General features: G+C 42.1%; 1 protein-coding gene across 1 annotated transcript in view; it reads right to left on the minus strand.

The window, feature by feature from the left end:
• LOC144728500 (cell adhesion molecule DSCAM-like) overlaps positions 1–23,547 on the minus strand; it is a 197,878-nt gene that overhangs the window by 60,445 nt on the left and 113,886 nt on the right. Inside the window, 9 exon segments of the mRNA XM_078607988.1 lie at positions 664–734; positions 1,826–1,993; positions 2,894–3,022; positions 4,564–4,660; positions 7,850–8,049; positions 15,072–15,248; positions 17,163–17,282; positions 21,029–21,307; positions 22,329–22,601. Of these exon segments, the coding sequence (XP_078464114.1) occupies positions 664–734; positions 1,826–1,993; positions 2,894–3,022; positions 4,564–4,660; positions 7,850–8,049; positions 15,072–15,248; positions 17,163–17,282; positions 21,029–21,307; positions 22,329–22,601 (1,514 nt within the window).

Raw genomic sequence — 23,547 nt, forward strand, 5'->3', positions numbered from 1 at the left:
ATTTAAACGTGCAGTTTGAACAAGTTTACATTACACTGTGATCCGTGATGTGTTTGTGCTGGTGTCAACCCCCTTTCATTTCCTCTTGTGTGTACCTGAATCGTTTTGTGAATCGAATACTTTTGAAGAGAAACAATTATGATTGTAACGTGTCATTATCGTATGCTACTTTACATAAGCAGAACACAAATATGTTATATCAATTGCAAAGATCGATGGAAATTGAAGATGGATTGAAGTGCTGTAACATATCCAATATAAGTTACGTAAATGATATGGAGCAAGACGAGAAATTAATTTAGAGTTATATTTATAGAATAATCAGAAATCAATTAAAAAGTACACAATAAATTAACCTTATACATTTTAAAAAGCAATGGCTTTCATGATGATTTAATAACGATTATACCCACCAACAAAGCAAAAAAGCTTTCCTAATATAGACACGTACACACGTCAAATGAAGATGATAAATTAGATGTGGAAACATCGTGGAACTGTTGTGACATGACATTACACATAGGCTGTAAATACGACCCCAGATTTATTGGCATTTGTTGATATTTGCCAGCGCCATTTGTAGATGTAACATTATGGATTCACAAACTATTCAGACTTCACAATCGTCGAACGTAGCTAATGAGGTGAAACACGAAACATTACCTTCCATGTGACACGAATGCTCTGCGAAGATTGAGGCTCCAATATGACTTCTAAAGGAGGTCCATCTGGGGCTGTGGCAGTGATATGAAAAGTAAATAAACATGTTATAGGCCAGACCAATGAAGCTTGCAGAAGAGATATACATAGCATGCTCGCTAGTCAACTGGGAGGTTATTTTCTGAGCGAGGGTAAGGAGTCCGATATGGCTGTGAGGAATATTCAGTAGTGCCCCATGAATGATGAGTTAATGTTCCGTACACTGACTCAGAGCTACAAATTAGTATTTTGAGCTCTACATTAGCGTGGAGAGGGAGAGATGAACAAATCGGGCGCTTCCCACACAACAGACATACACACAATATAATTCATGCACATGCACATACATACCTACATGCAAACGCACTCAAGCGATGAACATGCTGCCCAACTAGGTTTCTTAAAATATGTTCAAGTAACGTAAATATACATTTGGCTATTAGTCATTCTGTTAGCAACAACCATTGGGATATAAATTGGAATGCTTTTTCATTTTGCAACAGTACTTGTGCACCTGAGACCAGTGTGCTTTTTGTTTAAGGATTGACAACATACAGGGGAAAAAAATGATGTCTGCCTTTCACAGATTGTTAAATTGTGCCATCTAAATTGGAACACTGGGTTAGTGCAATTGTATGTACTTGATAAGCATGTCATTCCCATCATTTCAACCAAAGTGTTTTTTTTGGGCCAGTGTCTCGATGGGACACAAGGGGATTCAACTGCATACTAATATTGGTACACGTGGGTTTTGCAAGTGCCAGGCAACGCATGCTGTGGCGTCCAGTCTAGGCAGTCTCCATTAAAGATGGGTTTGAATTTGAATTAAATAATATTTAATATTTTCAGATTATTTAGGGCAAATTTTGATTTTATTTCTTCAGATTTAAGGATCATTTATGCTATGCACTCTCGCCAAATGTCCGTGTGCTAACATCAATGATGTCGTCCAATGCCATACATGGCACAATTTTTTGGTGCCATATACGTCATGATGTTGATGCCACTTCGGAAAAAATATCCAGAAAGTCCAAAATGTCGTATTTATTTTCGCTTTTTGGATTAATCTCCAAATCTGGAGCACATCCCTAACCCTCTGTGACTACCACAAGAAGAGAGTTAGTACCGGCTTCTTGTGTGGTGATGGGAAGATCCTTGCTGGGCTCACTCGCGCCGATGCGGTTCTTGGCATACACACGGAAGACGTAGTGTGTGGCGGGATGGAGGTCAATGATGGTCGCTTGGTTGATGGTGGACGAAATGTCCTTGGTTCTCTGCTTCTGTTCCCAAGTTTCTGGTTATAAGCAAGATATCACTCACCATCATCATCATTGTCGTCGTCTTTATTGGCATCATGATCATACGTTTACCTGAGGTCATGACAGTGTTGAAACGAGCATATTGTATGAACACTTGCATAAATAATTGCGTTCTTATATTAATTAAAATGACATCACTGTTTTATGAATTTTCAAAATGTATAAGGATGGGTGCATTTAATTATATATCTATATCACGTATTTATATAAATGTATGCAAAGTTCATCTTACTCTGAGCTCTGTTTTGCCATGGAGAAATTCCTTTGGCTTATTTATATTCTCTATATTTAATATATTAGAAATTCCCAAACACCATTGCATTAATTACAATAGTGATACATTCATATGGCCAAGTTATCCACAATGCAGGCCTTCGAGTAAGCTGATCATGTCACAGGCATGCCTTGTCAGTGGAATGGTGTATATTCAGTGTGTTCGTACATGTTCAACCACGGGTTAACGGCACAAGGAATCTATGCAATTCATTATTTCGAAAAGAGCTCGCAAAATCAGTTTGTGATTTCCATTGTGCCCAATAGCATCAAATTAATTACTTAAGGTCAAAATTGTATGTCGTGACTGATGTGACACACGAGCAGATCCTAACAAAGAACAAAACTATCAATTTTAACAGTGTTGACACAGGGGGAAATGTATACGTAATGGACTCCTCCATGTTTTTTTGTTAAGGCCGGTTTGCCAGCAATGGCTTTAAGAGCATTTATTTTGGAGAATTGAGCGTTACATGGGGGGTGATGAATGACTTCAACCTGCCCGCTCCAACTCTGGGCCTCCACCTTTCCGCTACAGCTGTCACCGACCTGCCTTAAATCAGTGCAAAATGCCACTTATGAAACACCCAGCAGGCATTCACCTGATCTGTTCTTGTACTCAATGTCAAAGGCGGTGATTGGACTGTTGCCGTCAAAACCGCTGGTCCATCGCAAGGTGATGGTGCGAGCGTTCACCTCCCTCACCTCCACCTCTGGGGGGTCCGGGGGCTCTGATGAACATGAAATCACAACATGAACAGCTGTTACACACGGTGGCCTCATTTCCCAACATCAAGCGGCGTCCCATTGCTTGGGGGACGGCAGGTGGGGGGAAGAGCGGTGGGGCGGGTGGCGGGTGTGAAGGTTGGGGAAGGTAGGGACATTTTTTTTTTAAACACCTTAGATTGTATTCACATTTCTGCAGCCTTACAAATGTGGCCTTTGATGGTTAATCACAGTGTGGTATCTGCATTGCATTAAAAAACCACGCTCTGTTATAGAATGTGATATGCAATTGCAATGCTTTCACTGCTCTGAGTCTATATTTAGTTCCACTGCAAAGAAGGCATTCCGCCATCGGTGTGGGAGATGTCAGTGCATCAGTAGGCAAGAGACAAGATGATGGTGAGTAAATCTGGCATCAGAAATCGGAATTAGAGATGAGAATGCCGACCTTCTTCTTGGTTCTATTCGGTAAAGTCACGTAGAATGGAAATAATAAAATAATAAAATTAAACATAATAAAATAATTCTCACGACGTTTCGGCCACAACGCAAGCAGCCGTCCTCAGGTGAAGAACAGGTCTGTCGAGAAGACAGAGTCATTCAGACTCTGTCAGAGACATTCAGACTCTGTCTTCTCGACAGACCTGTTCTTCACCTGAGGACGGCTGCTTGCGTTGTGGCCGAAACTTCGTGAGAATTATTTTATTATGTTTAATTTTATTATTTTATTATTTCCATTCTACGTGACTTTACCGAAAGAACCAATAAGATGAATCCCTGCAGTCACGAAAGCTTTAAATCGAAATTTAATGCCGACCTTAACGCCATAACATTCCTCAAGACCTTTTTTTAGGAGGGTCCTGCGTCATTTATGAGTGTTTGGCATGTGGAAAGGGTGCCAGGGAACCTTGGAGAAAACCAACAAAGTGAGGAGACAGCACTTGAAGCTCTGCAATCAAAGATGCAAGCCACGGATAGATCCAATATATTGAACCATCAGTGGGTTCGACCCATTGCTGTACTCCCTTATCATGGCCACCTTGCAGTCCTTTGCTTATACCACCTGGCATGAATTTATGATTTTTTACCGAGGCACTAACCTGGCTCAAGCCTGCTTATCTCTGAGTTCTGAAGATATTGGGTGAATTCAGTGTCAATATGATTGGAAGCATTTATAGAACCTGGCACCCACAAGAGTCATGGTGATTCACTATGGAGTAGCAAGCATTTAGAAGTGAAATACATCCACAAATCTCGCTGTGGACATTCATACCATGTGATGTCAACATTCATTTTCATTGGAAAGCACAACGTGTTAAACAAAACGTTGCGCCTGAAAGACACACATCGGAATAAGCGAGTCAGAAACGCAACGTAAAATACCCTCGGCAAATTATATTACCCGGCGACGCATGGTCAATCGTTACAGAGTGCACACAAAATATACGTGCCGCGCGTGCGTGAGGGATAACTACACTCCCGACGCGCATGAGTAAATCTGCACAAGGACACGTGGTGGGGGGGGGGGGATGCTACATTAACTCACCTTGCACGGTGAGCTGGATGAGCCCTCTGTCCTCGCCGTAAGAGTTGATGGCATGGCACGTGAAGAAGCCGGAATCTCCGCGTACCGTGGGCAGTATCTACAGCACAGGGAGCGACGAGGCAACAACCCCAGGTCGCCATTGGTAAAAAGGCACTGCATTATTTGTTGGTTCTTTCGGTAAAGTCACGTAGAAGGGAAATAATAAAATAATACAAATAAAACATAATAAAATAATTCTCACGACGTTTCGGCCACAACGCAAGCAGCCGTCCTCAGGTGAAGAACAGGTCTGTCGGGGAGACAGCGTCTGAATGAACAGGTATGTCGGAAAGACAGTCGGAAAGACAGACCTGTTCATTCAGACGCTGTCTTTCCGACAGACCTGTTCTTCACCTGAGGACGGCTGCTTGCGTTGTGGCCGAAACGTCGTGAGAATTGTATTTTATTATGTTTTATTTTTATTATTTTATTATTTCCCTTCTACGTGATGACTTTACCGAAAGAACCAAGAAGATGAATCCCTGCAGTCACGAAAGCTTTAAATCGAAATTTGCATCATTTGTCTCAGCGGGCCTGAATTCTCATCTCCTGCTTAAATATAGATACTACCATTGCTAATAATTTGAGTGAGATATATAAAATATATATATTGCAATGCATTGCCCACGTATATGTGTTATTTATTACCGCCAAGCATCTCATTACAATGCTAAGCATTGAGCAGTGCTCAACATTAGTGTTGGTTCTGCACCAGTTGTGAAAATTCCACATTGCTATGGTGCAGTTAGGGATCTTTAAAAGAAGCGTATTATTAAATAAATACAATTACAATTCCTTATAAGGGAAACAAATACCAATGAATAACAATTGAATGATTACCAATCTATATAATTAAAATACCCTCCCCCCTCTTTGCCTCGAATCACTGCACCAGATTGAATTTAATAAAATGATGACGTCACCCTGATGCTGCTCTATTTAAGACCGGAAGCAACAGGAGAGCTTCACCATTCTTGCCCGATGGGCTAAAGAAGTGAATTAGTTTGTCCTTTGAAAAACGTGACACATTTTTTACTGTTTGGCCGTGTCGGGTGGTGGAGGGCTACGACACATTTATAAATAACACGCTCTGACCCAAAACCTATATTATGAATTATGAATCTTTAAAAGGTTTGCACTGTTATCTTTATACCAATGGTGCTTGCAAGAGGGAGGGATGATCGATTGGATTGACTATCACCATCAAGATCAACTATGATCTATACACTCCTGGATGAAAGCCTCACAAGCCATCAACATCCGTCATGATCTCACTATGCATCACTCGATGCAGCTCCTGCGCATTAACTAATCGTTGAGAGTATTTGACAAGCCACTTCATTGGGCTCTCACTTGTGACTAGGTCGCTTCTGAAAAAGAGCTGTATAGCTCAGTGGGCCTTACCTGGTAAAATACCAAATTAGTAGAATAAATAGTACAGGAATATCGTTGCTCCATCTCCTTATAGGTGGTGCCCTGTAAGGAGGTTCCATCATTTGAGTGAATAATAATCTGAATAACAAGTTATGAATAAGGGTTTGGAATAATTTGTTTTAGCAGGCCAGATATATTTTTTTCATTCCATAAGTTGTTCGATAATTAATTTAGCATGATTGCTAATTGTGACTCGCTAACTTACATTGTTTTACATTTGAATTACATTATGTGGACACTTGGACAAATCATAGATTTGGCAACCACAGTTGCTGTCGTGTATCTCTTTTCATTGCTTTTTAAAACATTAAAACAGCCGTGGATGAAATGTAATACAAATTAAACGTCCCTTACATTTATAGTTTGAATACAAACATGAGGAAAAAGTTGCCACATTTTTTGTCCATTACTTAAAAAGTTGATGAGTAATAGCGCATCACGTTTTTTTTTCAAACTAAGGTAAATCCATTCCCTGTGTATCCGTAAATACTTGCACAGCTTTTCAGAAGCTTCAGAAGTGAGGCACACTTTGGGGATGTATTACTCTCATTCTGTATCAGAGGCATCTATCCCCACCGACTTTAATGCAGACTCATATGGGGCTAGAGTTGGTGGTTGTTATGAGGAAAGGGAGAAATACATGCAAGTGCTATGCTGTGCAGTGTGTATCATGTAGGCGTGTAATGGTTCACCCCCTAAGTAATGTGATTCATTGTCATGATTTGGCACTCATGGTTATGTAAACAAAACACATTACTATTCAGTCTAATGTTTGCCGTCTGGTTTGAATTGTTCCTCAGGAGAAACAAATATTTTCCGCTTACTGCAGTTTCCTCCCACAAACATTCGTTAACAGGAATGACCAAATATCCAAAAGGGAACCTCCTGAAAAAGACCATTGGGACTTAAAACTGTAAAATATACTTTTATTTTACCCGGTAAGGCCCACTGGGGTGTTTAGCCTTTTTTCAGAAGCGACCTGGCCACAAATGATAGCTCAACGAAGTGGCTTATCGTGTGCAAATTTATGTCAGCCAAAACCTCTAAACACATGTTGATTCTAAACGTGGAGGGAAAACCAGAGAATAGAAAGAGACAAAAACTCAAATGTACACGCGGCAGGATCGGAACCGAACCCACGACCTCCTGTCTACCAGGCGAGGTAGTTAACATCTTGCCACTTCGTGAAGCTTTCCTGGGAAAATATAGATATACCAATGTGGCCATGATGCATCTCAGCCGGTGGAACCACCTTAATATAAAGAATGGTCAGGAGTTTGTATTGGGACTGGCGAGCGTTGACCACTTGTTTATGTCTGGCATGAAGAAGGTCTGCATATAAAGATGTAATCACAGTAGAGCCTACATGCGCTGTGAGTGGACTAGTTGCCACGGGGGGTAATGACAGGGGTATCAGTTGTGAGTGCGAAGGGACTGGTGGCTACAGGAATGTTGTGGTGAGGGTCTCTGCCCGATGTCAAGTGAACGCGTCTTCAATAAAGTGCCATCTCAAGAGAAGTGTGTCAAGTCTTTACAAAGAGATAAAGGTATTTGGACGACTCTTCCACGCTGTCAAGGACATCTTGGAAGACACATTTTACCCCACCACACTCGACTAACTTGTGATCTACCCTTTTACACTGCCGCGAGGATAGAGGTGGGAAGCTTTATCGAAACTTGGGCATTGTTGCAACAGCTGCGCCGGAAAGACATTACCGAACCGACGACCTCTGGATTGCATATGCAGTGCGCCAACCATAACACCAACCGTGGCGATGTCACACGCAGCACGTGAAACGAGCGATGGGCTCACCTGCAGGGTGGAGAGCAGCTCGTCCCCCGTGTCCTGCGTGTACACGACATAGCGGAACATGCGCTCGGGATCAATGAGCGTCTCCTCCTTCTCCCAGCGGATGATGATGGGTCTCTCCCCGCGCGCCGAGCACTGCAGGTTGCTGTGCTGGCCTCGGGTCGCCAGCGTCACGTTGGCCTGCGAGGTCACGAGGGCCGGGACTGCGCGGGGCACACGAGCCACTTAATAAGCGCCCCGCGGCCGAGTCGGTCGACAAAAGCCTCGCGCCCCAACGTCGGCAACGACTGTGCTAAATAACAAGGCGGCGTCCATCTTGGTGCCGTGTTGCCGTTTGGAAAGGTCGCGGGGTTCAACAAGGGAAAATTAGTTACGTGCGATTGGATTTGCTTACCCAAAATACAAATTGTTTCTCGGACATCAAACTGTGGTGGCAATTTTTAAGGGATTTTCTTTTTTTTTTTATATAAGCAGCCAGATAAGCTTTTTACTGCTATGACTGGGATAGATTGTGTGCCTCCATGTATTTGAGTACGCTTAAAGTTATTTTAGGAAAACTGCCCAAAGCATAAAACCAATCACTTTGAACCTGAACATGGAGCTTACCAATGTCCAGCCCAGTATTGTTGAAAACGAGTTGATAATACACTATCAAAAATTACCTTTTAAAACATTTACATTTTGTTATTAACCAGCACTATTAGTGTGCCATCAAACATGCCAAACTGCTTCCACTCGCAAAATCTATTTCATTTTTTTACCCTAGTTTTCCAATAATAGCGATATATATACCGTGTTGTGTTTCGATGCAAAGCTTTCGTGACTGCAGGGATTAAATCTTCTTGGTTCTTTCGGTAAAGTCATAAAATAAAATTCTCACGACGTTTCGGCGACAACACAAGCAGCCGTCCTCAGGTGAAGAACAGAGCTGTCTGTTCTTCACCTGAAGACGGCTGCTTGTGTTGTAGCCGAAACGTCGTGAGAATTTTATTTTATTATGTTTTATTTTTATTATTTTATTATTTCCCTTCTACGTGACTTTACCGAAAGAACCAAGAAGATGAATACCGTGTTTTGTTTTCCAGGTGTCCCTCCAACAATCATTTTCTTTTGTTCACATGCATCTTTAGCTCACATTTCCATACATATATGTGTCTCATTACATCGCTGATGCTTTCATGCAAGTTATACGTTTGTAAATTGAATATCAATCTGTGCTTTGAGAGTAACGTTTCACACTCTCGTGGAGGTTCTGCCGATTCCCGCACGTTGCATGTGTCCTATCACGCTGTCACCATGCCTCTTCATCTCTACTCAATTCCCCTACCAGCTGCCTCCACGCCAGCTTCATGACGTTTCCACTGAAGCTGACACCATTCACTGGCTACCCTCACGCTCCTTGTATGCATGTAAGTATATATGTTAAACTTCTTTTGCACCGTACGTAGCCAACCGTGCTAATCGGAGGTGCGCAGGGGAAGGACAACAAACTAGATTTAAAAGTGCATAGCTCCAGTGGCTTCCTATAACACTGGTCAACACACTTTTTCTGGCATAAGGTATTCCAACGGTTCTAAGGTAATTTTGGGGTGCTGATTCCAAATCTGGCATCAGTTTTTGACTATCACATCAGGTTTTTGAGACATCAAATATTGCATCTTCAATAAAAACTGCAGAAGAAAAATATTAAATAAATGTGGATATCTACATAAAATTATATTATAAACACACTATCCTAAAAATACAGCACCATATTTTAACACTAAAGCAGTCACTGACTCGCAACAACTTGTAATCATAAGTGGCAGAGTTAATTTTGGGTAAAATCAATGAAAATGGGGTATGCCGATAGCATTAAATGAGATGTGATAGAGCAAATCTGAAATCAGTTTTGGAATCAGCACCCTGAAATTAGTCTAAAACAGCTGCAAAAGTCCAGGCCAGAAAAAAATGTTTTTTTTTTGTTGACCAGTGTTATCGGAAGGAAGAGCGTTCCAGATGGCCGCAGAAGTGCATCTAAAAGTGTGCGATGCAGTGACCGTCTTTGTGTAAATATATGAATGAGATAATAAATATTGATTTTTTTTCGCGTCCATCATTCACGCAAAATTCTATCTCAAAATGCTGCAGAATTTGTAGCGCGCATAGATTTGGCACACAGAGGCACGGGGAACCTCAGGCAAGTTGGAAAGGCTGCCAGAGCTACTGCTGCCAACAAGTGCTCAGCTCTGTGGTCTCCCTATTGGGATGATTGACGATGATGATTATGACGGCCCAAGATGAAATGGCGATGGCATGAGGCCTTAAGCCAGCAGTGGATAGACAATAGCGGCTGACCATGCGACCATGATTCGCCCAACCAACTGATTTGGATGACCAAGTGATATATAACATTTTTGGACAAGTGATAGAAAATAGAGCCCTCACAGCTAATGCTCATGAAACTGGCTATGGTACAAATGTACTGCATGCCAAAAACAACACAGAAGGTTAGCAAGCAACCTCCATGGTCAGCCTACCGTGAAGGAATACATGGCACAATGCAAATTACATTTCTAAACTTAGCGGATGCACAACTTTTATTTAATATTTTCCTGAACTCTTTCTCCCATATGGGCTTTTGCAGCAATATATCCTTAAGCTTTTACAGCAGTGGTATAATGTTTGTGATGAAATTTAAACATTATTAACCGCGCACATCGCGAACCAAACCAATTAATTGAAGATAACAGTCTATATTTCTGACATTAAGGAGTTAAAAGTCAAATTGGATATCAGGGCCTAAGGCTCCTATTAGTGCCTTCATTGGAGGCGAGGCCCAATTTTGTGAATTCCTATGGAGACTAAATATCCTACAGCTAATTGTTAACAGCTGTCCTAGTTTACAAAGGCTCTACTTGTGCTCCTCACACGTGTGATCCAGCCAAGGATTACAGAGAAATCTACTTAGAAAGAGTCTTAGCATGGTAAAGAGGGCATTGAGAGTGAGGCCCACGGCAAAATTATGTCTATTTATAGGTGGATGTGTGTAGACAATTCCCAGTGCAAATTTTATACTTTCGTTTTTCCATGCATTTCATTGGCGTACTCTGCGTACAAATTAATAGCGGATGGTTAACACTGCCACGGGCATTCACATTGCTACCTAAGGCATGAAATTAAGACTTGAGTACTAAAAGTACTCTCAGCACTACTACCAAATTATCCACTACCACCACCCCTGTTCATACATGTTACAGAGACAAGCACACAATTATATTAAATAGAATGCGCCATGGCCATTACATTCGGCACCAAACGATACAGAGCGAATGTATGGCCCTGCAACAAGAACAACCAAGTAAACGAATAACTAAAAAATAAAATAAACTCCACTCGCTCGATTGAACTCTGCCCTTCTGCTCCTAATGTGTACCAGTACAGTAGAGAAAAATGGTGTTTAAAGGTGCAGTCCTGTAATTACTTGCTCATGCCATTGCTTTAATGTTCTCCAGCACAGGAAACTCCAGCCGGCACCCTATAAAGGTTGTTTCACTTTTTCACACTGGTAAGACATCTTGGTAAAGGTTAGAGTACCCCATACTTTACCCAATCACACGGGATATCCATAATAGAGGTTTTTGGGTTAGATCGTGTCAATATTTGCGTAAATATTTACGGAAATATATCGAAGTTTTTGGGTTAGATTGCGTAAATATTCATGTAAATATTTACACGATCTAACCCAAAAACATCTATTCTGGATATCATCGGTCGCGAAAGCCTGGGTGTCACACGTGACCGACTAAGTGTTGTGTATTCACTCATACTGTGGGGTGGACAATGGCTGGTGGGATTGAAAAAATAATACTTTCACTATTGTAACAACAGCTGTCCCAGAAGATGGAATCGAACTGGAAAAATGACTACATCGCAAGAGCAGTGTACTGACCAGTAACACCATGGCAGTCCGCAGTTGGAAACTGATACTTTGTGGAATATATGCTCACAATAATTATTGGGACCAACGCAGGTGCCAACAACACTGAAAAACAAAGGCTTAATTATCCATAAGAGGTATTTGTGTCGTTAAACCCGCCACCACCCGATCAAACCCAAAAACTTCGATTACGGATAAAATTGGTAGCGTGTTAAAGGCTTCTTTGCCAACACTACTATCATGCAGGGGCGGTTTCTTCATTAGGGCGATTGGGCGACGCACCACCAATGTCATTCAACCATAGAGTCACTCTAGCCGTCACTGTGCCTCTGGATATAGTCCAATCAGCGTCATGCTACGTTCTGTGGAGTACCGCCTCTTTTTGGGCGATTTCCCTCCAGCTGAGAATCGCCCCGAGTGGTCCCATAGACTTACATTCAAAGATGTTTTTTTTCGAACGGGGGCGCTGCAATGCATTCTCTATGGCTTCTGGGAGGGCTCGCCCTAACGTGCTTACGTCATCATACGTGCTTACGTCATCATACGTAAGCACGTTTCATCCAACAATATAATTTGTCGCCACCTAGTGGAATCTTTAATAAAATAAACCTGAGTGGTTTGTTTTAATAGTGAGTATAGAAACAAACAAGATGTATTGTAAGAGTCACTTTATTTTTCATTAATATTAAAGAAGTGAAGTTGCCTTTACATGCTTAAGCTGTTAATTTATCCATTGCATGGGTGGACCTTATCCTTATCAATCATCCAGACATTTGCCCCTCCTGAGAGATTTTGCAGGAGCCGCCACTGCTATCATGACAACTACCACAACACCATCCCTGTCACAAAAGAAAACGACTATACTATTGGCACGTATGTAATGTTACATGCAATGTGCAGTGTGACACTTTTTGTAAAGAGAACATTTAAATGTTCTCAAGTAAAAAAAAGTATACGTTTCAGCTTTAAGATTCTACTAAACGGCTTCAATCATGTGCAATTGCTGATGGAACACTGGTTAAAGTATTGGCAGGTTCATAGTTTCCCACAAATGTTTTTATTATTTTTTTACTGTATAAGCACGGTGGTACATATTTGTTTTATTATCATTAGCACTGACAATTACCATTAATGTCCAACATAATATATATTTATAAACTGGATGTCTGCATACACGTGAAAAATTATTCTATTAGCTTAGGTCCAACAGTTGGACCAAGTGTGTTTTTTTTATTATGTTGACATAAACAGTTTTTGTATTCCATTTGAATATATCCATGGTGCCTGTTGAACAGATGGTTGGCTCGCCAAATATAAATTTTATGAATCACTCCCCCCACAAAGCAGTGACAAATGTTATCATAAATCGATAGGAAAATGCCAGAGCGTTATTTAATTACAATACGTGAAAACAGACATGACCATTTGGCATTTTAATGTATTGCTAAATACAAACTGTGCTTTTTTTCCTTTTCCCAAACAACTTTCGGGCGGCGAGGCGCATATGTTCCACTGAATTCTGCTTGCCGCGTGCAAAAGGTCAAATCCCGCGCAGTGATAAAAATAATGCAATCCTTTTAATGAGTTGTCCTGAATGCTAAGTCATGAGTAAGTAGATTGAGCTTGGGGCTTTGGTAGTCTCTCTCCTCTGGCGATAAATGACCCATGTTTTGTCTGGGACTGGAACAAGCCCCAGGTTTACCCTCCAAATCAAGTGGATGGCTGTAATGAGCTATTAGGCTGGATTAATATGACCAGTCCGGTTTGCAGTCATTAGGTGTTTTGTGTGTCATTTTTTTTACAAATGTACCATGTTCTTTACCTAATTTAGATTTTTTTTTTCAGTATTGAAATAGCAGGATAAGTGTAGCAACACTGCCCAAAACCTTAATTACAGGCACATGCTGAAAGTTTTTTTTAAGATCAAAGGCTGATTAATTCCTTGAACCATAACCACTTTGATCACGATACACCGCTGTAAATAAGAATGTTTTGAAAGGGCAAGTAAATAATATAAGTATGCAATAATTATACATTTAAATGTATTCTGAATTTTCAATTGTATTTTCTTGGTGCAGCGACAATTGAATATTTAGCATGTATTAGTAGTTGTAATTAAAATAGAAAGTGTATACGGAATGTTGTGCAACGCCAAATAAATGCACATATTTTAACTTGCGTCACCGCCAAATATGCTCAAACCAGCATTAATGATGTACAACTATTATTATCTTTGCTTTAAATTGTAAATAAAATATTATACAAATCACACATTATAAATCATAAACCCAGATTGATTGCACCAATGGTGAATACATTCCCTTGGGCAACACATTATTTATGCAACAAATCAATAATTTCTCTAAAACCCCGTGTGAAAGATCGTCATCGTTGAGCCCACAGTACCAACGTGGCTCCCAACATTAACTCTTTTGCACAACAATGCTTTGCTCGCAAAACCACCGTAACACGACGAGTGTTTCTTAACGTTGCAATTCATGGAGCAAGCTCAAACGCGTTCCCCCCGGTGGGAATTCCATCACAGATCAAACTTAATTCAATGCAATTTAGATCGTTTTGTTTGATCACAAACCCTATCTCGCAAGAAACCAACTAAATTCTAGATAAACGTATTTTCAAACTTAACGTCGAAGCAAGTTTGTAAACAATTTTTTTTTTACGCCGCATCCGTTGTTTTTCTGATCAAGCTTCTCGTGCAGAAAGGAACCAATTAGGCACACAAAGGTAAACTCATTACGTGGTGTTTGCCACAGGCCTTAAGGGACGCCGCATGTGCTGTGCATCTACGGGGGGGGGGGGGCATGTTCTGCATTTGCGGTTCAACCAGATAAGGACTAATCACACTAAAGGCTGAGTGAGAAAAAACCTTGTTTTCTTCTTGGGTTAGTTATCACTATTATTGAAGATCCACGGTGCTGATATCTGAGCGGTTAAAAGCACAACAACAGGAGAATTCACAAACCCACTTCGGCTTAACAAAAAAAAAGACTCCATTGGCCCATTCACGAGTGTCGGTGAAGTGACCTGTGTCTCAGCCCATGGCACCGTGCCATTCATTGCACAGTCAAAATCTGTCGGCGTGAACGGGACCGGCGCAACAGTGTATGTGAGCTCTAGATTTGAAGCTTTCGTGACTGCAAGGATTCATATTCTTAGGTTTTTTTCGGTAAAGTCACGTAGGTTAAATATTTAATTTTATATTAATTTTAAATTTTTTACCTACGTGACTTTACCGAAAAAAGCCTAAGAATAAGTGTATGTGAGCATCGTATGTGAGCATCGTACTCTTCACGTTGAGCAGCATCGACTTGCTGATGTCGGTACCCACTCCATTGCTGACTTGGCACAGATAGAAGCCTCCGTCCTCCTCCTGCACCTGGCGGAGGAGCAGGGATCCGTTGCCGAGCGGCTGGAAGCGGCCACCGCCACTCAGCACTGGCTGGAACTGTGGGTTCCCGTTGCCTGTCAATGACACGTGCATGGATGGGGTTGGTGGGTACAATTGAGCAGTCTGTCAGTGGCATACACAACCAGGGCAATGCATTGACATGCTGAAAAAAAAAACACAATACTAAATATAAAGAACCTCTTTGGCCATGTGTTCTGTTTGGGCATCTGTAGGGAACTAGCATCCATTAAAATTTGCATGGTACACAAGATAGCGGTTTTGCCCATGTTGACGTTGCAACACATTTTAGACTGAGTTTACCTAGGTGAGGCCTGGGCCCACTATTTTCAGATATCAACTGCCATTGCTGAGCGAGGCCAGGAGTCTTTGAGAACTTAGCGGAGTGCATGAATCACTACGTCATTCCACACAACATGGGCACATGGAGGCAGGAATCACTGAGAAAACCCCTGGTGTACTGTCTAACAAAGTAATACTTGTAACCTAGGGAGCACAGCAGCAAAAAATTGAAACACAAAAGTCCCGAGTGGAAACCCCAATTGGTGACAATGCAGCTGGCTTCTCTCACTCACTCACTCAAAAGACCGGAGGGCTTTGGATAATAAGGACTCTATAACCGACTTTCATTTCTTATTATGCAAAATAGTGGCCAAACAGTGAAATTCTCTCTGTTTGCAAATTGAAAGCGATAATAATACCTCTTATTTTTAATATCACATGCCCTTTTTTTCATTCGCATGGCTTGAGACTTATACTTTTTCAATTCCGTTACAATTCACTATTTCTTTCTCGCTATAATTCGAGGCGCGATATCAGGTTTTTTGCGTCAACACATAGATTTTTTTGGCACATTGTGTTTCGTAAATATTGATACAGAAACCTCTCTTAATGGTGAGTAACGATTATTTTCTCTCATTACGGTACATGTAGTGACGACATGTAGGGCGCGTGGAATACACTCGGACACCTGAATGTCCACCACCCAATGAATAATGAACAAGTTTTACCAACATTACACCAATCGTGAACGAGTTTTGTTTACGGAATAGGGATTTTTTCAGTCAGCAGAAACAAAGAAAAAAATATTGGTACAATAACACATCCTCATGGGGGTTGGCAAGTCTCTTGAATTGTCCTCCGTGTCATTTTGAAATATTAAAACCCAGTGTAAAAATGTTATCACATATTAAAGGAAAACATATGAGCCACTAAATCGCAGGCCCTCGGAGGATATTTTGGTGACGCGAGAAATATTCTCCCATCCTGCAAATTAAAGTCTGACACTCCGGGATATCGCAAGCCATCCTTGGGTGTGAGATAACTACTGGAACCACCCTCATTCCATACGTAATTTGGGGCACCCGGCTTCCTATGGAGACAAGGCTCATAAACCATCATATCACGCATTCTCCTGGGCATTACTGCGCAGCCGGACTCAAACTCTTTTTCACCCCAGCATGGATTAAGAAGTGGGGGGTTCCATTACCTGCTGCTAGAAGAAAAATGAGCTGTCAAATCATCGGTCTATGCATACTTTCGCACTGCTCACGAGTAATGGTGTCGGTGGAAATGGCACTCTTCAAGTGTAATACAAACTATGGAAGCTCAAAATGAATTGAACTATAAATATGTTTCCACCCCCGCCAAGTACATATTTTACGGTAATGCAATTTTAGCTCCAGTCTCATAATTGTTTCCGCAATAAAAAAGAAGAGACAACATTTTCACACGGAGAAACACAGGAGAATATATGAGCATTAAAGTCGTTTGCAACAAAAAAAATAAAACGATATTGCAATATCCTCATAATGGTTGCTGGCGATGTTGATAGAAAAAAAATTCACTTTAGGGTTTTGTGCTATTAGTGTAAATGTGCAATTTAGAATAAACAAGTTGTAACAACCCCCGCCCCCACCCACATCCTCTAACGCATTTCACTGCAGTCGTTTGCAACCATAACCGTGTACCTTTTGAGTACTTCCAGATAATCTTGGGTATTGGGTAGCCATCGGCTGAGCAGTTCAAAACCACAGGCTTCCCGAAAATCCCATCTTGGTCCTTGGGTTGAACCACAAAACGTGGTGGCACTGTTAGGAGAAGTCACACGCGCGGCAATGAAATTCAGACCGCCGAGCGAGACGCCCATGCACCGCCCCAGCACCGCGATTTCACTTTGCGCTGCGCTTTAGCCCCCGCGGGTGAAAATATTAGCTATTATGTGCAGGTTATTCTTGGCAAATGGAGCGAGATGCATCGAAAGGGTAAAAACCTTTCGCACCCCCGACGGTGATGAAAGATTCCCATAATGGCTCTTCGTAAGGAGCAGCGTCAACTAAATAACAGGCTTGCGATATTTAGAGGGGGTTTTATTCCTGCCAGTGAGGGTTGAGGGCACAACTGAAACCACTGACACTGTATATCGATATTTATGAAATTATTAGAAAAATAAAACGTTCGCCCCCACCACCCACCCCAATTTCACGCCACAAATAGAAAAGTGTGCAAAAGGCGAGTAAAAAATTCCATCTTTCAGATTGTTTCGACACGATTTGTTACATTGGGTGTGCTCATTTGTACTGTGCACTCGTTTCATCTGCCATTCTCTATATACTGGTAGATCAAACGTTAAAACCGCATCTCATCCTGTGTAGGTGTAATCCATCTCGCTGCCACACACACCTTCATTTCATCATGCCCCAATGGTCATCCAATTGATCACGTTTCTTTCTTTCTCATCCATCGTTAATTATATCAACACAATCATCGTATATTGATGGCATAATGCGGAAGTTGCTGCAATGTCCAAACCATGACATGATCTTCGGCGTTTTCTCCTCCATGCCACATGGCACGTAATGTGTAAATAATGTATTTAGCCCAATTACAAAACATATACCGCATACATGTTTAAATTACATTCTTTGCTTAATTGCAAATGAATACTTGTTAGTATATTGATATGACACGTGGATATTGACATGGTAAATGGAACTTAACCTAAAAGGTGTGCAAAGCAACGTGGAGGGGGTTAACGCCTGTAATTTACTTGACATCTGTGAAGAAGAGATTAATAGCTCATCGGATTCCTTCAGTACAAATACAGATTCTGAATTACACTGAGAGAAAGAGGAGCACATTGATTACAGGGCATGTGCAAGTTAAAGATATCACATAGTGACTTTCAGGAATGGCAAGTGGGATTGGGCCGGGACGTGTCGCTAGGAGGAATGACGGTGGCCTGGGGTCGAGGCTGACGATGGAGTGGCAGCCAATGGAAGGGACGCAATTTACTGTCTAGAATTTTTTTTTCAGTCTTATTTGGGATCAGAGGTCGCAAACGGGTTTTGATTCCTTACCCGTACCCGGCCGCACCAGGGTCGCAAACGGGTACCCGTACCCGGCCGTACACGTACCCTACCCGTACCCGGCCAGGTACGGGTAGGGTAAGGGTATCGGGTACCTGATTGCGACCTCTGGGATGAAGCCATATTGCAGGCGTGGGTGGGTTGATTCTAGGAACTTGAATTGTGAGAAGAGACAAGACGTTGGGAAATGAGTGACAAACAGTTACTCACCAGTGACTCACGGCCTACCCGTACCCGTACCCGGCCGCACCAGGGTCGCAAACGGGTACCTGTACCCGTACCCGGCCGGGTACGGGTAGCCGGGTATCGGGTAAGGTACGGGTATCGGGTACCCGGTTGCGACCTCTGTTTGGGATATGTTTTTGTCAAGTAAATTGTTTACCTTTCCTATACGTTCTAACCCGCCCCGACCGGACATCGGCGAAAAGAGCTTTATAGCTCACCGGATTCCTCCAGAATAAATAAGATGTTGCGATTGTGATTGCTTTGGAGCTCGCGTCCAGGAGCCAAGGGAATTGTTGGATTGCGAGATTGTGAAAGATCATGAACGGCTTCATGATGTCGCACCTCCGATTAGTATGTTTGGCTACATACAGTGCAAAAGAAGTTCAACATACATACAGCTTAACGAGAGGCCTTCAACCAGCAGTGTAGAGATCATTATTGATGATAATGGTTGTATTGATCTTCTTGGTTCTTTCGGTAAAGTCACGTAGAATGGAAATAATAAAATAATAAAAATAAAACATAATAAATAATTCTCACGACGTTTCGGCCACAACGCAAGCAGCCGTGGCCGAAACGTCGTGAGAATTATTTTATAATGTTTAATTTTTATTATTTTATTATTTCCATTCTACGTGACTTTACCGAAAGAACCAAGAAGATGAATCCCTGCAGTCACAAAAGCTTTAAATCGAAAAGATGGTTGTATTGTTATGTTTGCCATCGTCCCTTTCTATTTTGTGTATCAGGCTTTTAATCACGTGTTCATTTTGTAGTGTTTTAACAATGCTAGATGATATATAAATGTGCTTTTACTTTTTTTTTACTTTGTCTCCCATTGAAAAAGAAGCGCTTCATCTCAATGGGTTCTCACATGGTTACACATACAGAGGATATCCTCGTGATCCATATTACAATGTATTCAATATTTACGACAAATCCTTTGATCTTATTAATAGGAAGGGTACTCATTTACACTGGGGGTCAGAAAAACCGGCTTGCACTGCTGAGACATCAACTTGAAGCCCTTAGGCTGTGTCACGCAAGGGTCTTCTATCCATGTCAGGGGCAACCGAGTCAGTACCTCTGATACATCGAGTTAAAGCCCTGGGGCTGGACACCTCCTGAGGCCCACGTCTACGTGAGAATACTGCGTGAGCGCCTCTGTGATCGCGGGTTCAAGCCTTTGGGCGGAGAAGTGAAAATCGAACACTGTCTGACAAGGAATCTTGAGTGCGGGTTGCGCACGTGGGGTCCCCACTGAACTGATATGTGCTACAATAAATAAATAACAGGAGAACAAAATGAGAATTTCCTATCCATATCATCATAATTAGCTCTGGGTGCACAGGGGTAATTAGAATGTATCTTCGTAAGCCTGCAACAAAACAAATGCAAATAAAACCGGAAGAGTTCACGGTGTGCATATGCAACGGATGGGGATAACTCAACCTTGTAAGGTGGTGGTTTTCAAATATTAGAACAATTTGGCTCATCATCATAATTATTCTCCTGCCTCCAGGGTTGTAAAATATGCCAAATCTGCCCATCGACACTTTCTAAACGTTTGTCCTGTGTGGGAACAGGAGCCACAATCGTCATGCTGAATCTATATTCGCACCACTGGCTTTGGACTGCAAATGGAGATCACCCCTGCCCAACGCTCATTATATCCTGAAACGAGTTGTACTTTTAACGGTTCGAGAGAAATGTTTATTGCTACACAGGAGACCATCCTGCACAGACAGGGGTATGATGCATGCATAATGAAACAAAGCACTATCAACTTTATGGAGACAGTTACTATTAGAGGTATCAAGATACATCAATTAATTTATTGATATGAACATCGGTTCACGGTGCATGCATGAAATTATGTATGTAAGAACTGATCCCCCCCCCCCCCCCCAATTCATATACTTTGCATGTAATGAGTTCAGAATCAGATTAAAATCAGAATCTTCATTCCTACCGGTAGGAATCCAATGAGTTATAAAGCTTTTTTCACAGATATCCAGTCGGGGCGGGTCATAAAGTTACAACAACAAACAATACAAAAACACGTAACCCGTGCCATCACTTGCGGGCCGCTACATTCGCTACAAAAACAAAACAGCAAAAAAAAAATCAGACTCCTGAAAAAAATTGCGACGATCTTGCACCAACAAGTCGAGGTGGGCGAATCTGCCACGCATCTCGTAACTGTCACCGGCCGACAAGGGGGTGGACAACGTGGGAGCTACCTCTGACGATCAGCTGACTCCCGTGGCTGACGGTGGCGGCCTCGTTTCTCGCCAGGCACGTGTAGTTGCCGTTGTGGAGCTGCGTGACGTTGGGGATGAGCAGCGAGCTGATGAATTCCGTTGTCTCCACCTGGGCCCCCAGGCGAGGCGGCAGCGGCTGCCCGTCCTTGTGCCACGTGATGCGGATGGGCGAGTCGCCGGACACGATCACGCAGGGCACGTAGACGCGCTGGCCCTGCGTTACCGCCGGCATCTCGAATGGCTGGATGAGCGGCGGCTCTGCCGCATTCGAACGGACGGACGTAGGAATGGGCCCCCCCCCCGAGTCAATTTTAGCCCTCGTTGTGCGGCCACGGGTAAAGCGGTGCAGATAGGAGGCATTTGTGTCACGTGACCAACCTCATTGTTAGCCAGGCATCTTTGAAAATAATGGAATGATTCGTATTTAATGTTTAGTTGTATTGACTAAAGCTCACATTGGCCACCCCGAGAGGCTGTAACTCACTATAATATAGATACTGATAATTGGATTTTTACCCTTTTATCTGACAACAAAACTGACACCTTTTTTATGACCACATGACGTCCAACACCATGTGAGACTAGGCTCTAAGAAAAGCTGTCTTGGGTGTGGACCAATCAATTTCAAGGACAGTGCATGCATTATCAGAGTTGTGTTTTTTGTTTGCATTCCGACCGCAGGTATTGTGGTCAATGCAAACATGACTCCTTGTAAAAAAAGGTGTCAGTTTTGTTGCCAGATAAAAGGGTAAAAAAACAATTATCATATTTTGCTACTGGCAAAGGAGGTTCCAATGGTGGAATATAGATACTGTTATGGTAGAAATATTTGTATTGATTATGTTTATTATTATAATGTTTCATTTTATTTGAATCCTATTATGTTATTAAGTATGCATTTAAAATGCCTTATATTTAAATGTCCATGAGTACATGGAAATGTCAAAATCTACATGATATTCTTCTGTGGAAATAAAACACATTATTCCTGCTAAGATAGGCTTAATAACTGTGCCGTAACCTTTTTGCTGGTCCCCATAAACTAAGAATTACCAATTTCTCAGGGATGGTAAATCTTTTTGACAGTCTCATCGTTCTGCCAATTTCTGAGATCCAAATTACGAGTCAAATGTCCCCAGCACCACAAACCATCAGTTGTGTGCCACGTTACAGCGTGTGTGTAATAACCAGGCAATGGCAGAGACACAGAGACACCGCATCGCCTACCCAAGTGTGAAATCCAATTACCAACTGTACAATATGGCCAAAAAGTTCGTACCTTTCACAGTGACAATAAGACTCCGGCTTGGGCTGGCTCCGGGCTGCACCAGCACGCTGCAGATGTATGCCCCCTCATCCATGCCCTTCTGCACGTCTGCCAGGCGTAATGTTCCATTGGCGAACACCGTTTGCCTGTGGTTATAGGGTAGCGGAGTGCCCTCCCGCAACCAACGGATGGAATAGTAGGGGTAGCCGATGACGCGGCAGTGGAGGTAGGCTTCTCTGCCGGCAATAGCCGTCACGTTGCGCATCGGGCGGATGCTTGGAGATCCTACAGCGGGGTAGAATTGCACGAGCGCTCAGGAATTTGTGCCGTGGTTAATCAAGCAATCAATGCGACGCATCTTAATGAAACGTTCAATTGAATGGCTGAATTTTTTTTTTTTACCAAGTGAAATTAATTATCTTTGTCGTGCCACCATTAATGACCGAGGTGACATATTTAGCATCTGAGCCATTATTTTGTTGGGCCCAATTTAGTTGAAGGTAATTTTATTTTAATTGGGAACTTTATCTGTGATGATGACGCAGGGTGGGCTATTTGTGGGAATGAAAAAGCTGCAGCGCATTTAACATCTGCCTTAGAGCAGACAGTGAACTATGGGAATTCTCGATGAAATTTTCAAGGCAGTGGCAGGAGACAAATCATAGACTCTCTGCAAAGAGGCCCAGTCGTCATTGTGCTGACTACAAGGTTATGTAGTGGCCCATTCCATGGTAGGTAATTACAATTGCATAATTATCAATCGAAATAAAATGCAGATGTGCGCTGTCCACAAACAAATGTGAACTACACAATTGTAATGCTATCTGATGGGTTATAGCCCTATTTACCTTGACCTGAAAGAAAAGCACCTCTAATTGCAAAATCTCTTTACGGACACTTGGCTCGCGTTTTGTTTATTTTACAGGAAAAAAACTTTTATACGGTGCAGGTCCATTAAACCGTACAAAGCGTGTTAACAACTGGGGTAATATTACTTGTTTATTGCTGGTGCTTAACTTGGCGATAACAGGGATGTATAACGGCCCACACGGAGGCCTCTGGTTTAGTGTCTTCTCTGTTCTAAACTGCCCAGAATACAGCACGAAGGAAGCAGTTTTAGCGCGTCTACAAGTTGATCAAATGCTGCCTAAAAAAGTCTCAAATCAGGCTCTCCAAGCCACTGCCATCAAATATATTAAAAGTGCAATGGCATTTCTCAATAAAGATAATG

The sequence above is a fragment of the Lampetra planeri genome, chromosome 29 (assembly GCF_965212315.1).
Source record: "Lampetra planeri chromosome 29, kcLamPlan1.2.h2, whole genome shotgun sequence".
Lineage (NCBI taxonomy): Eukaryota > Metazoa > Chordata > Hyperoartia > Petromyzontiformes > Petromyzontidae > Lampetra > Lampetra planeri.